The following is a 16,796-nucleotide window of genomic DNA, read 5'->3' as shown; positions in this document are numbered from 1 at the left end:
TAACGACTTCTTCTTTGCCTTTCTCTGCGTGTACGCAGGCTTTGCGATTGTGCTGTGAAACATGGTTGTAGGAAACGCAGGCCGAAACATGTTTGCACGGAGTAGTTGGGGAAAACCTGCAGGCGGTGCTCGGCCTGTCCTATTCGCATTGGCGGAACTACCTAGGTGGCCCTTTTACTCTATCCATAGCTACATGGAGGAGCGTCTTTCAAAGGCGAACAACAGGCGAGGTTTCCCCATCCCTCCCAACCCCTTTCTCGAGATGCGCGCAAATGTGGCGCACTGTTCGGCCTCCCTCCTCCTCCCTGGCTCCAGATCATCTCACAAATGTAATCTGACATCTCTCTCTTTCAACAAAAGAAGCGAAGCTATACTAGGTCTCGCGCGCAAGCCAAGAAGAAACGAGGCTAGCCGTCCAGCTCGAGACAAATCAATCAAACCAGACCGTTATCGCCCATCGACAAGTCAATGGGCCTGGGGCCTTTACTCCAAACAAGCCAGGGTCAAACCAAGACCACCAATCCTCTTCCCCCTCCCTTTCCAGTAGACGATGGGATCATAATTTGTGCGAAGGAACACCAGCAGACCGTTTGGATATCTCATTCCATACCGATCCGATGCTTCACTCTCGGAGAAGCCAAGAAGCAGAGGGTTTGACAAAGTGTTGGAAGAGAACTTTGAAAAGAAATAAAAAATCATTCATGCCGCCTTGTCGTGAGTTGAGTAGCCGGATAAAAGAAAGGTCTTTTGTCCTTTTGATGAAAAACGGGTGGGAACGCCGCCAACAATGCATGGATATGTGACTCTCCGAAACCCCAAATCGCAGTCCCAATAGAATGCGTAACAAGTGATGTGAGCCTCGTAGAAAATCACTCTTCGATATGTGTGTAGTTTTGCTGTTGCGGTGTGGTTTGGTTGGATCATGTGTTTCCACCTACGCCAACACCGCTGTTCTGTCTTCCCCAAACCCCACCTGACTGGCGCCATTCTCGCTTTTGAGCTTCCGAAGGGCCTTCGGTGTCTGAATGCTCATACTGGCTTCCGCCATAGGGTGAAGGGTGGCCATTTTCTTCATGTGGCCGCCATCTCTGGGGTGGTGTACCAGGATTGGGTTGGTTGAAAGGAGGAATGGGCATGGGCGGCTCCTGCACAGTGCGGACGCTGCTCTCTTGTTGTTGCCACAGAGCGGGGTCAGTCTCAACCCTTCGGGGAGGGGGCCGGGATGAGTTGTCTGGTCTGTTAAAGACCTCATTGACTTCGCCCAACCCAGGCCTTTGACCCATGCGATCCTGGTAACGCTTAAGGATGTCCTTGGTAGTGAGATCGGCAGTGTTACCAAACACAAACGGATCGTTGACCATTTCCATGAGCTCGTCAGGAACCTACAAGAACTTATTAGTAATGCGAAATGTCTAGTGACGGGACAGCAATCTTACCAGGCACATCTCTTCGATAGACGTGATCATATCGTTCACGGCGACAATGGCGAACATGGGATCGCTGTCCAGAGCAGGCGCTTTGTTGCTGTTGTAAAGAATATTGGGTGCAATAACCGTTGCCAGATTCTTGATGTCCATCCTAGATCCAGCTTCCTCATCCACTTGGTGGAAGGATCCAGCCCACTTCAAGAAGCAGAACAGGATCTCCAAGCAGTCTCGGTGAGCCTTTGGTAAGAGACAGCAGATGAGGTGCAGATACGACTTGCGCTTTGCATCATCCTGGATCTTGGCAACAGAAATCCAGAGCTTCTGGAGCTTGAAAGTCAAGAGAGGATCGGGCAGCTCACGCAAATAGCGCTTCAACAAAGCGGCAACCTGCACAACAGGCTGGTCCATGAAGCTAATGCTGTCGCAGCCTTCCCGGTCGATTCTTTCGCAAAGCTCAGACAGCTTCTTGATGTTGCCGTTCTTTCGGAAAACACCCTCAACGGAAAGATCCATCTTTCTCATGGAAGAAATGAGGTCGTCAATGATCGCAGGAATCTTGAGTGTTCCGGGGCCTACACCGTCTGTTGACTCGGCGCCATCCTTGTCAATGATGACATCCAAGGGTACTCCGAAAATGCCCTTCTTCTTGACATTCTTCGGCCGATCGTTCTTGAAGGCCTTGCCCAAGTTCTTCCAGAACGTGGGCTGCTTTCTCGACTCGATAAAGCTCAATAACTCTTCCAGAGGGAATTCGTTTTCAACGGCAGGCGCCAGAGTCAAGACGGCCAAGTGACGTACAATAAAGTACTCCAATCCCGAGAGCTCCGAAAAGTACTTCCGTCCCAGACGCTGAGGCATCGCGTCGCCCATGCGCAACTCAGCCTCTCTACCTGCTGACTGCGATCGTTGATGTCCCATAGGGTCGGTTGCGGGGGACCGAAAGAGTTCCTGGCGGTTGGGCTTATATTGTTGCTCTTTCACTTGTTCGGCAGCAACGATTCGCGGGATATCATCCAGCGTCAGAGCGTCCTGGTGGTTGAACATTTTGTCCGTTGTGCCTTCGTCGTTTGGGCCTCTTCGTTCCTCGAGAATATGGAGGTCCCCATCAGCTCGGCCTAAGTCCTCGCCTGCCGATCCTGGGCGAACGCTGCGTCCCTCGGGCCCGTCCATGATGCGCGACGTTCTCGCCTTGCGAAAGCTTGAAGACAAATGCTTATCGAGACGAGTACTTCTCAATCGGCGAACATCATTCAGCGTGTTCTCGTAGGAAGACTCGCGATTGTGCTCCCGTTGATCTCCAGCGTACGATTTCGAGCGGTTGTCTGAGTTTAGGTAAGGTGCTTCTCCGGGAGCCAAAGTTCGGGCACCCTCGCCTGGACCATAACCATCCGAGTTCTGGTCATCGTTTTGCCGAGGCAAAGCGCCATTGCTTCGCAGGATGTCCAGTAACCTTGCGAGCGCCACCTTCAACAAGAAAACGTACTGCTGAAGCTTGGTAACATGCTCAAAAGGCGGCATGTCATCACCGTTGGCGCCGATGCAGTTGTTGCAGTAAATCTTCTTGTCAAAGGCATTGTAGCGAGCATCTTCCAGCTTGCGACCGATATCTCTTGTGCAACGCGAGCAGCTGACGCAAGCAATGTGCCATCGCCGGTCGGAGTTCTTCGCGCACTCGTCTTCGACAGACTTGTTGCAGAGTGCACAATGATCAGAGTCCTTCGCCGAAAGGCGCGAGTTGCCCGTAATAGCCTGGAGGGTGTTGTCGTCGGGCTTGACGCTGTCCAGTTCGCTCAGGTCATCCAGGAACTGATAAATGCCGTCGGAGCTCTTAGACTCCTTCTCAAGGCGTAACGCTCCCTGCAAACAGATTCGAATGAGAAGCTTGAGGTAGTGGGCAAGACCCGTGACTAGAGACAATAACTCCTGAGTGACGCCAAGCTTACGGGCTCCCGTGTCCTGGGTCTTGGACAACAGCGAGAAGAAAGATACTATCTTTTTGCACAGAAGCTTGGCCTCACGACCGTACGACAATCCTATTTCTGGGCCGTTAGCAAAGAACGTGATCTGAGAGCATGGCTATTCAAAGCTCACCCTTCAGCTTCAATTGATCCATGGAGTAGTCCAGGCGATCAGCAGACTGGAACAAGATCTCAACGTGCCAGATAAACTTCTTGGCAACCAGCACGCCGTCAACATAGGCGCCGTTGCTCACGTGGAGGAGCATGTCGGAGATGCATGCCGCAGACGACTCTTCGAAAGTTGACAGGACGCTCCAAATACGGTAGACCTTCTCCTCCATGCGCTCTTCCTCCTCTCTAATGATGTCGCGCGTCGCGGGGTCGTCGGTCTCCTGGGGTAATTCGGAGGGGTCGCTCGGCTGCGTAAGTCGCACGTTCCAAAACTTGTGGATCATGTAACACTCGGGATGCCAGTGCTGGTTCTGGCCGTTCCTGTAAATTTCCACAAATTGCTTGAGAATTGCAGTCTGGCAGCCATTGCATCTTTGCGCAAACTGCGTAGAGTAATGGTAATGACAATACACGTTGCCATCGTGCTCGTAGTAGCTGTCCTGTGCGCCAAAGACCGTGGGACACAGGGAGCATGTGAAATGGTCGACGTGATACTTTCGGTCGAGAGCGGTGATGTAGGAGCCTCGAAGAGCACCACCGCACTGGAAACAAAGTAAACCCAGCCGGCGGAAGTAGTCTGTCTCGCACAAAGGATACTGCCCTTCACCACCTTCGTCATCGACGGGGAAGAACTTTGACGCTACAATCTGACCGCAATCCTGGTGGTAAAACTCGAGTTAGAACAATCGGGGATGGACATGAGATATTCTGAAGACCTACACGACACTTGAAGCAATCCAAGTGAAAGGTTCCATCCAGTGCGCGAACGAATTGGCCGGTGAGAGGCTCTCCACACTTCTTGCAGGTCCTCTGTTGACCGCTGGCTGACCGCCCACCTCCTCTTCCCTTGGATCTACTGCGTTCACCGCTCCGCCTTGAGTCGCCCTCTCGACCAGGTGTTCTAGGACCGGGTGAACGTGAGGGCTGTTGTGAGCGGTAATTTCTTTCGGGAGTTCTCCTTCCTCCATTCTGCCAGACTCCATCACCGGGATAACCAGGTTCCATAGGGGTGGCGGCGGGGTGGGCTTGCAAGCGGTCGTCCGGCGCCCCATGATCGTAATCCGACGCCATGGTGCAGTAGTGTTCGCGTCGTCTTGTCTGCGCGTGGTATGTTCGATTGCAACTCTTCACTGGTAGGGCGGGATGGATTGAAAAGCGGCCCGTCAGCCTTGAGTGTCGGAGGTGGGAGTTGCCAGGAAATTATCGGTCGGCATCAGCTGGGCTGCGAAAATGCCGGGGGGTGGTTGTGGTGGAATGGGTAGGTAGTTATGTACTGGAGTCGAGAATTGAAGAAAAGGGTCGTCGTCGCACGGCGGCGGTATCGTGCTGGGCGATAGTAAATAATTCGGGTAACGGCCGTCAGGTACTCGCGAGACTGGCGGGAGACGGATAGCCACGTCGCAGGCGCTGAGCTGAAGGGGATGGCGGTGGTGAAAGTGGTGGTAGTCGGGGTTGGGATTGGGATTGGGAGTCGGTCGAGTACGAATAGTCGGGGGTCAGGGTGAGGGTGAGGGCGTGGGTGAGAAGAGGGTCGGGGAGGATGGGTCGGGGTCGTCGAGGTTAGGTTGTTGGCTTGTGGTAGTGGAGCAGCCCAGCAGCAACAGGGCGACGTTTGGAGCAGGAGCTGAAATGCTGCCAGCGACCGACCGAACACTTTCGTCTCTCGTCTCGTCTCGTCCGAAGAAAGGAAGGCGGAAATGAGATTGAAAAGAAAAAAAAAACCACACAAGGGCGGACCACAGTAGTAATGCAAGGCTATGTGATGCGGGAGGGGGGGAAATAGGTAAAACCTAGAAACGTCCTGTCCTGGGCGTCGTACACGTAGTGGTAGTGGTCGCAGTCCAAAGTCCAGCACCAACACCGACTGAGAAAAGGGAAAAAAAGGGGCCGGGTCGAGGATGCTCAAAGGAGTGTGGGCGAAGGCGCGGTGGTGGTTTTGTTGTGAGGCGTTCGTTGCTGGCCGTAGGGAGATTTAGTGTGGGCTTGATCGGCTGCACCCAAAAAGATGGGCGAATCCCAGGGCCGGACTGTACTGTGGGTGCAGATGTGGGTGATGTGAAGGTAAATAAATGGGCGGTAGAATCTAAATCCTCTATCGTCTTTTCCCCCCCCCTTCTTTTGCCTTTTGTTTGTTCGTACCTTAAGCCTTGAGCACGCAGAAAAGGTACCTCGGGAGGAAGAAAGTAAGGCAAGGTAGGTATGGGAAGATGAAGTACCTCCGTAGGCACGTAGGTAAAAGGTACGGATATGAGGCGCCAAAAGTGAGGTGGTGGTGTGCACTGTTGCCGTGCCTGCTTCTTGTGTGGTGTGGTTTGTGCGGGTGGAAGGTAGCGTAGGTAGCTTATGGGTAAGGCAGTGGCGGACAGCGGGCGGCAAGGCGAGCAAGACAGAGCGGAGTGAGAGCTGGGCGGGCACTCATGGAATGGGAGAGCCGAGGGAGAGCGAGAGAGTAGGTAAGAATGGGTCGGGTTTCTTTCGCAGTAAGGTATGTAATATCTACCTCAGGCAGGTACCCAAAGTGCATGGGAGGTTTCCTTACGTTACCTTACGAGAAGCCGAGCACCCAGGCACGCAGGAAGGCAGGCACGCCGCACTTAGGTACGGAAAGTGTAAGGTACCTTCCCGTCCCTTCCTCCTTCGGATACCCAAATTACTCCTCACTGCCGTAAGGCGCTAAGACTGGGGATCATCATCTCTATGCACTGTTTGGGTTCTTCAGAGACGCTGGCTTGTGGCGTCATGGAAGATGACTTCTTTTTCTATTTTGCCCATCTCCTTACTTCCTTTTAAACTCCCCAGCAGGCACAGTCTGTCTGCAACGAGGTTGAAAGATACGACGGCGTACCTATGCAGTACGTGATGTACAAAATAAGGTACTCCCGGCCAATGAGAACGAAGGTGACAACATGTTTGGCCTTCAAGTCATCGACGTTGGGCTTTGCTGTCCATACCTATCTGTCGGTACCTTATTGAGCCTGCACCTGCATGGAAGCACGTCCGCTCTCTCCCACCTTCCCAGCCCAATGAAGACGGTGAGTCCTCTGTCGCGTGTACCGAGTACGAATATCTGTCAGGCAATCTCCAAACGAGGGGGAGTTGTCCAAGTAGAACAGCCAGCACCTGGCAACAGAAGCCGTCTGCCAGGCAATGCCTTGCCGGGGGCACTTTCATTGGGCACCCCCCTCTTCTCCCAGCGGAGAACGGGACAAGTCTGTCTCGTCCTCACTGGACATGGAAAGGGAACCCGTGATGATGGGGATCCAATGCTATTTACAGTGGAATTACAATGCTCCTGCCAGGACGAGCGTGTGGATACCATACCTTGGCCCCCATTGGCGCTTCAGCCGAGGAATCAAGTTGACGTCTGTGCACAGTCCACTCAAAGGATGTTCGCGTAGCGGAGAAGGAGGAGGGGCTTCACAGCATTTTTGGACGCTTGGCCGAGCAGGAACGAGGTCAGGAGCAGACAATCTGACCCGGAACGCGAGACGTTGCCTTCCTGTCGAAACCTTACCCCCAAAGTTTCTTACCTAAGATACCAAGGCACCTTCTAACAAAACCTTGATTTTTAAGCCCGATGATGACAGTCAATCAATTCCTCTGTGAGAAAATGCCACAAAATACAATTAACCCAGGATGCCTCTGAGAAAGCTGTGGAAAATGTCGAAGAAAAGAAAAACGAAGAAAAACGAAGAAAAAAAAAGGCATCCGATCACCTGCAACATCACGTGGATCTGGCTGATCTTCGGCCATCTCCCTCCTTGGGATGATCTCGAAACGGGGCTCCACCAAAATTTGTATATACGAGTTTACTTTAGATAAACGCCGATGCAAGCTTCGGGAAAGATTGATCTAAAGTAACATTGCCGTCGTATGTAATCTGCTGATCCCAACGGGCCTGCTCCACCCATCTAACGACTCATCGTGAGCCTCAGGACGGGACCAGGGACCTCATTCGGTCTCGGAACTTGTTCACCAGCTTCTTCTCACAAGCGTGCTGGTCCTTTTTAACCCCTTTTACTTACTCAACCTCCATCAGATCGCTCCCGAGTGCTTCATCAGTCTCCTATGCACATCTTGCGCAACCCGAAAAATATGTATGCGTCTTCAGCCACGTCCTCGTCTCTCATTTTGCCTTGTGTAGTCTTCAGACTCGGCGACATTTTTGTGATTCCTACCCGACCACCTGTAGCTACAAACGTGCTTGGTCCAGACTGTGGTCTTGCTTACCCGTTACTGTGTGTCGTCCGATAGTTCAACCGATGCCGTGGTCCGAACAGCTACCAGCAGGCTACAGCGACCCATCAACTGTGCAATCGTCTGGTTTTCGGCCCTTGCGTAAGTAGGATGGCTCGAGTGACATCGTGGTCTGTGTAGATGACAGTGTAAGATTGAGATTCCCAGCGGTACATAGGGGCATGGTTTGAGCGGACACGGTGATGCAGCTAGGCATCACTATTGCTTGACTTCGATCGCTGGATGTGCCATCTGGGCGTCCTTAACACCATGTATATAGGCCAGCCTTCTTCCAGAAAGGTTCTGCTTCGTCCGCTCGTTAATCTAGTGTTCCATTCAGACTCGTTCCACAAGATACGACAACAGAAGTCTATGTATTGAGTATCGTGATGTATTTCATGAGGCGCATCATCTTTCCCCTTCTGGTAGGTTCCAGGGTGGCGCTTTTGCCACAGTCACACCAGACTCTACATTGCATAGTATGAGCTTGAACAGCCTCATTATTGCCTAGTTTGGCATTTCCTTATTGAAAGACCTGACGGTTTGTTGTCAGACGTGTTGAAGCATTAGTGTACTGTCGTGAGAGGCACGCTGCCATTGAGGTGAGACCTTCGCAAGTGCCTTCTATGGTCATCATGTTTGGGAGGCTCTTTGTTCAGGGGTCAACTTTAGCCAGTTTCTGTTTCATTGACATGACGAATTGATTTGATTCGTATTGCTGCAACTGAATTCTCAGGATGAATAGGTTCAGAAAGATAAGGGATTTCAGATTGGAATGTCCTATGGGCCAAGCAAGATTTCAAGATGAAATGAGAACTAAACTTAACCCGTCTTACTACCCTCTACCCTCGTAATGAATTGACTCTATCATACAACACGAATAACTCAATGAAGCCAGTAATTCGGAGTGAGCTTGGCACATTTGGTTCAGCAAGAGACATCTCAAGCCCAGGGCAAAAGGCTCCAGCTAGTCTTAACCCGATGTCTTCTAAAGCATCCAGCAGACATGAGAGAGGCCCTTATCCACCCATGAAGTTTGCAGGTATCGCGTTCACCATGCAGCGAACTCAATGTGGCACAGTCCCGTAAACACGATGTCCTCCCCTTTGAGATACAGAGCACTTGTTAAGAGATACAGAGAGTGAAGACAGACGCAGGAGAGCCAATTTGACTGTGTTCCATTTCGATAGTACACCAATTCGAGTTCAACATCGACCCTTTTCGACCAATCGACTATATGTGGGCTAATTGATGTGTTGATCACTCGCCCAAGAAGACATGATGGCAACCGGTTGTCCTACGTTGGAGCTACAACCGCATACACGTCCGACTTTACCCCTTCCTGAGTAGCAAGCCCATCGACACAACGAGCTCACGTCATCTCCAAGGCATTCAGGTAAAAATTACTCCCATCTCACAGTTACGAGAGCTCTGATTCCCCGTCAACCTGATGACTTTCGTAACCCATCATCGCCAAGTGGAGTACACCGATAAGGATCCCCCCCAGATCAACCCATTTCATACGCCACTCCTATCTCCGCCACCACCCCGTTACAAGTCTCCATCATACTCAAAAAACACACTCAGCAAAACAACTCTAGCGTCTTCTCGTACTAAGGCAGACACCGCTCTACTTTTCTGGACAATAGTTGTCTCATCCTGATAACCCCCAACTCGAATGTGAGGCTCTTTCCCTTCCAACACCGAACAATCCCGTAGTAACCCCGCCCCCACTTCGTTCGCCTCTATCAATCCAACTCTCAACTCACAACCTTGTCACTCAGTTTCCCAACGAACAGCGATATGAACGACGCAGAAGGTCTCGCCATCGCAATCGAGGAGGCCAAGGCCGGCGCCTCAGAGGGCGGCGTCCCGGTACGTTAAGCTCATTACCATCCAGGGAAATGGATACAAACCCCTAACCCGACCCCAGATCGGAGCCGCCCTCGTCTCCGCAGACGGCAAGCTCCTCGGTCGTGGCCACAACCGCCGCGTCCAGATGGGTTCGGCCATTCACCATGTAAGTCTAAAACCCAGCCCCCCTTGACACTGGATGACAGTCCATACACGCCCCTCCCTCTTCATCCAAACCACACAATCACATCAAATAACTCACACAGCTTTCAATACTAGGGCGAGACCGACGCCCTCTTCAACTCGGGACGCCTGCCCGGAAAGGCATACAAAGGCAGCACAATGTACACCACTCTTTCCCCCTGCGACATGTGTAAGTTCCCATACCTCCCTTCTAAACGCTGAACTAGCCTCTCAACCCTCACCCTCCGCCAGGCACCGGAGCCTGTCTGCTCTACGGCATCTCTCGCGTCGTCATCGGCGAGAACAAGACGTTCCTCGGCGGCGAGGAGTACCTCAAGCAGCGCGGCGTGGAAGTCGTCGTTGTCGATAACGCAGAGTGCAAGGCTCTCATGTACAAGTTTATTGCTGAAAAGCCTGAAGTCTGGTAAGAAAAACGTCCCCAGCCAACGGACAACACACGTTGCGGCTAGATCGCCTCGAGAGAAATACTGATCAAGCTAGGAACGAGGATATTGGGGAAGAATGAATTGGATAGTCAAAGGTGGACGACTTATGGATAGTGAGCTTTCGACAACTTAACGCACATCATGTTGGCTCCAAGAGCCTTGAGCTACAGCTTTACTTGAGAACTTCTTTTATTCAACACTAGGACACCTAGCAACTGCCCTTGGCACGAGCAAGCCATCCCATTCCACCAGCCTCCTCCGTGCGGCCAGTTGCTATCACAAGACAATGTGTCTGTACTTTGGCACAAGTTTCTTTTTCGCGCTTGAACGAAATGCATAATCTACACTAGCGGGGCAGAATTTTCCGCTCTCCGGCTCAAGACTTCAACCATTCCTTATACCTCATACCATCTTCCAAAACTCCCTAAAGTCGCAAAATGAAAGGAACATGTCGTAGTCTCAAGAGAGCAAGTTGCGTAGAGAAGGACTAGTGCTCGCTCCTGCAGGTCGAGGCGGCTCGTTAGAAGGGCGCATGCCAGGTGTCCTCAGCGGACCTCCGGCATCATGGGCAGGAGGGCTGCCGTATGGTGAACGCTGCGGTAGAAGTCCCTGAGCGAACGCATCGGGGCCCCTAGGTTGAGGCCCGCCATTTGGTAAGCCGTGAGGTGATCCGTGAGGGGGTTGCCGATAAGGATGCACATAGGGCGGTGCGTGTGGACCATGGGATCCATGAGACATGGGCCCCGCCATCAGCGGCGAAGGCGGCATTCCGTGATGCGCAGGTTGGCCCATATGTCCATTGGGACCTGATGGTGGTGTAGGGGCCATCGACATTGGAATCATTGGCGGAGGACGTAGGTTGGCCAACGGCTGGAAAATAGGACGCTGTGGTGGTGATCCATGACGCGGAGGAGGGCGACTGTTCCACTCGTATCTTGGTGCCGGCGGAGGGCCATAGGGGCCCGGAGCTTGGTGAGGAGCTGGAGGCGGGTTTGGCGGTGGTGGTGCAGCAGCAGCCTGAACTGGCGGTGGCACAGGCACAGGCGCCGGATGCGGAGCCGCAGGCTGTGAGGCAGGCGGCGGTGGAGGAGGTGCCGGAGCAACCCAGGCATACGAAGAGAGGCTTCGAGCTCTGGCCTCTGCGCCGGTCGTTGGTGGGCTCCTCAAGGGTGGAGGAGGGGCCACGAGAGCGTGGTGCGGAGGAACAACCGGTAAAGGTGGAGGTGGCACCAATCTCGCAGCAGCCTCGATGACTGGAGATGGTTCTTTGGGTACATGGGGAACCGGCTTCTTCTTCAATTTGCGGCACTTGTGACATTGGAACTTTCTCTGCTCGACAAATTTCTGAGCCTCGGAGCCAAGGCTTCCATAGTGACCATTGGTAAGTTCCCGCTCATCAGAGTTCTCAATAGGCCACCACTTGAGAGCGACGTCGATGCCACAGGTGATGCATATTTTCTCTCCTGCTTGGTGGGTGCTCGTGGTTTCGCTGTTCGCACTCTGAGAAACTACGTTAGAAGGTGCCGTAGTGGTTGATGCTCGCCGAGTGCTGGGCGTCACAGGAATACCTCCCATCTTCGCAGCATTCGTCATCAGGTTGGCCTTTCTGACTGTGCCAGTCAAGGTGAGATCTGCCTGTTTGTAGCTCTGCACATAGAACTGTAGAGCAGTGAGACCATCCTCGTCAACAATGTCGTGCATCTGATGGATAACGCTCTTTGTTGGAACGTGCTCCTTGCACCATACCGTGGCTGACATGACACCAGTTTCGCCATTGATGGTGACGAGATTGAACTGGTCACGGCGAGACCCCTTTACAGGAGTGATGTCAAAGCCGAGGAGGTAACCCTTTTGGCGAGCGCATTCAACATGAACTGGTGATAGCGATTAGTAGGCATCCAAAGAGTTGAACGACCAGTACTTACGAGGATCTCGACAATAATGGCAGGTAATGCAAGCACCACCTTTGTGGTTGCAGGCCAAACAAACCTCATCGTACCTGGCACGAGGGATAGAAGGAATACCCTCAGATGGACTCAATGCCTTAGCATTGCCAAACTTGACCTCGGGTGTCCAAACAGCACAGGTGACATGAACCCAGTTGTTATCTGCGGTCCGTTTCAAAGGCTCCCTGGGGTTGACTGGGCGGTTGGTATCCTCCTGCTTCTTCTTGTAGTAGTCGGCAGCCTTTTGTGCCTGCTCTCGTTCCACTCTCTCGCGCTCCTTTTCCTTCTCTGATTTCTTCTTGGAAGTAGAGATTTTGGGCTGCTCAACGAAGTCATGCTCCGTATGTTCAATTGGGCACAAGACACACTTGTATTGCTGTCCAGAAGTCAGCATATGAGACGAAATTAGTCAAGGACGGTAAACAACTTACGATCGAGACCTGTGGGCTCTTGTCATTGGCGCACATGTCGCAGGTCCATTTGCCGGGGTGCCTGTTGTCGAAGACTCCATAACAGTTGCGGTGGACTGTCAGTCTGCATTCCTTACACGACAGATGCTGATCTCCCAAGGGCTCCAACTGGTTGCAAATTGCGCAAGGCATAGTCTTGGGCTTCGGGATTTCTGGAACCGGTGGGGGCGCTGGTTTCTCTTTCTCGACCGCCTTTTCCTTCTTCTTCGGTGGAGCGGCAGCAGGAGCTGAGTCTGAGGCGAGCGACTCCGAGTCTCTCTCTGGGGGTGCTCCTTTGAGCTTCTTCCGCGGAGGTTCGCTCGAAGGTGCCGCTGGAACTGCCACAACCGGCTCTGGAGCGATGACTGGCGGAGGGGTGTTCCAGTAAGTATGCATTTCCTTGGCTGCCTCAAGCTCCTTGAGCAGTTCCTCGTCCTGTCTTTTCTTCCAGGCTCGACCACCTGCTTGAGCGATCTTTTTGGCAACCTCGTCCATTTCTTCCCATTGAATACCATAACGCCGCCAGAGCTCTGCGCATCTGCGACAAAGTGCATTGATGTACTGGCCTTTGTCCTTGTTGGAATTCTTGCCCTCGCTGACTGGTGTTCCCGACGCATTCGGAGCCCGCCTCCATTGCCTGGAATACTTGGTATGGCAGAACTTGCACACGAAGCTCTTCTTTTTGCTTGCCGCCTTGTCGCAATCGAACGCAGAGTCGTCTGCATCGTCGGCGATATCATCTTGCAGCTTGCTTGCGGCAACCTCGGCCTTCTTGGCTTCCTTCTTGCTTTTTCTGTTCTGAAAATTCCCCCAAATCTGTTTGCCTTGCGGGGTCTTCTTCCAGTTGTAGTAATATCGTACGATCTCTCCGGGCGAAAGAGACTTGACATGTCGCTTGACGAGATAAAGCTCGGACCCGTACTTGCTGACACCTTCCTCGAACCTCTTCTGTTCCGTGGCCGTCAGGTCGGGTTCCTTGAAAGTCGCCTTGTTGACTTCCGACAGAGCCTTCAGTGCGTGATCTTCATCATATCCACTGCTGTAGTACGTTGCCAAAGCAATATCATGAAAGTTAGTCGAGTTTTTCGCCAGACCAAACTTGGCCGTCAACTCTTCTGCTTTTTTCATGTACCGGTCGAGCTTGGCTTCCCATCCAGTATTCTTCTCACCTGCTGGGGGAGGCACCCAAATGCGCGTAGCTGTGGCGTTCGGGTCGTCGGGGTCGTCGTCCTCTCCTCTCGCCACATAACCTGAAGGTTCATCTTGAACCCACTTGGGACGCTTCTCGCGTCGGATCTTCTCAGCCTCCAAGGCGGCAAGCGCTTCTTTTGAAAGCCCAGGTCCCTTCTTCCCCGTCCTCTTGAACTCCAGAGGCTTTTGATACTGTACAGGCTGGCCGGGCCAAGGAAGCACAGGCGCCTGATGTTTGGGGCCTATGCGAGTGCTTGCGCGGGGGTAGATTCGGTCATCGTAATCAAGGGCATCTTCGGGCCTGCAGTGCATCCCAAGGTAGCGCCAAGGCCACAGGCTGGCTTGGTAAATTTGCTCTGCAGTGCCGGTACGATGGGCGTCGTCGTCCTCGGCAGGACTCGTCCGTTCGGTGTCAATTTGCATCTCGTCTTCATCGTCGTCGTACAAGTCCTCATCATCCGCATCACCTGCATTCTCCTTGAGACTGTTCGGGTTAGGAGTGTGCCGAGCTTCTAATTTCCGTTCCTGCGCGCGACTACAAGCAGCGCAGGACCAAGCGAAGCCTCTGGAGGGTTTCTTGAGCAGGGGCGGCCTGACACAGTTCATGTGGTATGTCTTCTTACACACAGCACAATCAACCGAGTCATTGCTGTAATGTTGTCAGTGACCCCAACTCTCGATGAGACTGCTGCGTGGGTGGACTAACCTTGCACAGTAGCCGCTGCATCGCTTGCAGGACTTCACCGCACTAGTGAACTCTTTTCCGCGGCCCTGCTCCACAATAACGAATTTCCAGCGTTCGTCTAGCACTTTCTTCACCCTCTCAGGCACGTTCACGATTGTCGACGTAGGGATCAGATCGTAATTTTTCTGGATGTAGCGGTCGTACAATTTTTCGTACCAGAAATTGTCCGAGATTTTTCGGTATTCGTCCATGTTGGGAATTTCCGCCTTGTGCAGGATGTGGCACTTACCACGCAAGGCCGTCAAAGGACTGATATCGGAATGCATCGTCGCAAACACCAGTCGGGTGTCATTAACCTTCTTGCCGATATCCTTAGGTCTGTAAAACCAATTGATGCGAAGTGCATCCACCGGCTTTTTGTTGTTATTCTGCATGTGGAGAAACTCCATGATGCGACCCAGGTAGTATGGCTCGCCCGGGGGCTCACACACGAGATAGACATTGTCTATAAATCTAGATCAGCGAATAATTCTCTCCAGGAAGAAGGAGGAAAAAAATTGGGACGGGCGCAAGGATGATGAGTGAGAGTACGTGAAGGTGCGTGTGTGGTTTGTTGCTGTCTTACCATTGGGTGCTAGCACGGTACCGTCATCCGCCACCAACTTGCCATCTCTGGGGACTGCACCGGAGTTCTCGAAACTGAGCATGTTCGTCTCTGCGTAAGAGCTAGCGTAAGGGCCCGACGCCGTTTTTCGTGATGCCACTGTGCTGGCGCCAGACGACGATGCCGTCGCAGAAGCATGAGCCTGAGAAGTCGCAGCTGCGGCGTGTGAAGCAGCCTTGCGCTTTTTTGAGGGTTGCGTCGAGTTTGTCGAAGCCAGTGTTTGCGTGGTCGGGGTGGCATTTGCTGGCTGCACGTCCTTTGCTCCGTTCTGAGGGACGGTCGACTTTGTGTCGTCAGATGGCAGGGCCTTGCGGGTTGAGCCGTTGGGTCGCGCGTTCTCTTGGATGGACGCGGCCGACACATTACTGTGACGCGCCGATTTCTTGGACTCTTGATCCTTCTTCTCTGGGGCGTAATCATACATGTCGACATCGAGATCCTTGTCCTCGGCGTAGTTTGGGCGCGATGAGCCAGTGCGGTTTCGTGACCGCGTCCCGTAAGGGTTCGCAGCTTCGAAAGCGGCAGCGTCCTTTGAAGACTGATCCCAAACCCATGGCAGAAGACTTGATCGTGGGTTGAGCGTTGCGAAGGGCGGCGTCAAGCTCAGTCTGATGTGATTTCTGGGCGGCAGATGCTGCTTTGGATGTCGACGCGCCCGAAGTGGCAGGCTGCGTGGAATCCGAGGCGTCTTGTGCAGACGGTGTGGCGCTGGCAGATTGGTCGTCAGAACTGCTGGCAGTTTGGTTTTTCTGTGCCATGATGGCGGTGGCTAGCTGCGCGTTGGCGGGAGGTGAGATGAAATATGTCGGGGCCCTTCCCGCGGGTGACGAGATGCAAGAGGGCCGACAGGGTGAAGTTCGTCTGCAAGGCGGCGGAGGCTCCGATCCATAGGCTGAGCCAGATGGAACCCGACGTCTACTTATCCGGCGAGGCAGGCGGCCGTGAGCCAGACGCAACCCATGAGATGGAGATGGATATGTGTGGGTGACAGTGTCGAGTTGTGGAGGAACGATATATGTAAAAGGCTTGGAGCTCTATCGGCGAGAAAAGGAAGTCGCGGAGAGAAGGCGCGCGGAGGTAGTGACGCGGGTGAGTGTGGGATTCGGATTATGAATGTGGGAGAAGTAGAAATGTGCGTCTGGGTTTGAGAGTGGTGGGCAGTGGTGATGGGTGAGGTGAGGCGAAGTGAGGTGAGTGAGGTGTGTAGTGTAGATGAATGAGAATATGGGCGTGAGAGACGAGACGATGGAAAAGGAAAGGGCGAGTGAGAAGCTGGGACCCCAGTAGGTAAGAAACAGACGAGGAAGGTTCGAAGGTTCCGCGCGACCAGGGACAATGGAAGCAATGGAGCCAGCTGGGAAGCCAAAATCGAGCGTGTTTGTGAAGGTGGTCAAGATGGGCCAGGGAGGAAGTGATGTGGAAAGGAAGGAAGGAGACGGGAAGAAGAAGATGGGTCCAGGTCCAGACAAGCGGAAGGCAAAATGGTAAGAAACGTCGAAGAAGGTCGACCGACCCCGTACCTGCCTTTTGCTCTGAGGTGTGTAGGTGTACGGTGTACCTTTCATAGCAGCGCCGGCATGGCACCA

At 53.1% G+C, this 16,796-nt stretch overlaps 3 protein-coding genes across 3 annotated transcripts; 1 reads left to right on the top strand and 2 right to left on the bottom strand.

Moving 5' to 3' along the window:
- Positions 1–920: 920 nt before the first annotated feature.
- On the bottom strand, positions 921–4,627 carry rga1 (Rho-type GTPase activating protein Rga1; the record flags this gene model as incomplete). The annotated part of the gene is made up of 4 exons (XM_065756496.1): positions 921–1,382; positions 1,437–3,466; positions 3,519–4,215; positions 4,277–4,627. The coding sequence occupies 4 exons, from the start codon at positions 4,625–4,627 to the stop codon at positions 921–923; spliced, it is 3,540 nt and encodes a 1,179-aa protein (XP_065614865.1).
- Positions 4,628–9,595: 4,968 nt separating this feature from the next.
- FCY1 (cytosine deaminase) lies at positions 9,596–10,355 on the top strand (the record flags this gene model as incomplete). The annotated part of the gene is made up of 5 exons (XM_053187628.2): positions 9,596–9,667; positions 9,726–9,812; positions 9,926–10,019; positions 10,082–10,253; positions 10,331–10,355. The coding sequence occupies 5 exons, from the start codon at positions 9,596–9,598 to the stop codon at positions 10,353–10,355; spliced, it is 450 nt and encodes a 149-aa protein (XP_053055132.2).
- Positions 10,356–10,734: 379 nt separating this feature from the next.
- SNT2 (putative PHD type zinc finger protein with BAH domain-containing protein) lies at positions 10,735–15,968 on the bottom strand (the record flags this gene model as incomplete). Its single annotated transcript, XM_065756495.1, has 6 exons — positions 10,735–12,123; positions 12,265–12,597; positions 12,653–14,510; positions 14,568–15,051; positions 15,172–15,720; positions 15,761–15,968. 6 exons carry the CDS (start codon positions 15,966–15,968, stop codon positions 10,735–10,737), a joined length of 4,821 nt encoding a protein of 1,606 aa, XP_065614864.1.
- Positions 15,969–16,796: the final 828 nt, after the last annotated feature.

This window comes from Colletotrichum fioriniae (genome assembly GCF_027942845.1).
Source record: "Colletotrichum fioriniae strain IMI 355084 chromosome Unknown scaffold_2, whole genome shotgun sequence".
Taxonomy (NCBI): Eukaryota; Fungi; Ascomycota; class Sordariomycetes; order Glomerellales; family Glomerellaceae; genus Colletotrichum; species Colletotrichum fioriniae.
The sequence above is the reverse complement of the archived record's forward strand: the minus strand, read 5'-3'. Positions and strand labels throughout refer to the sequence as shown.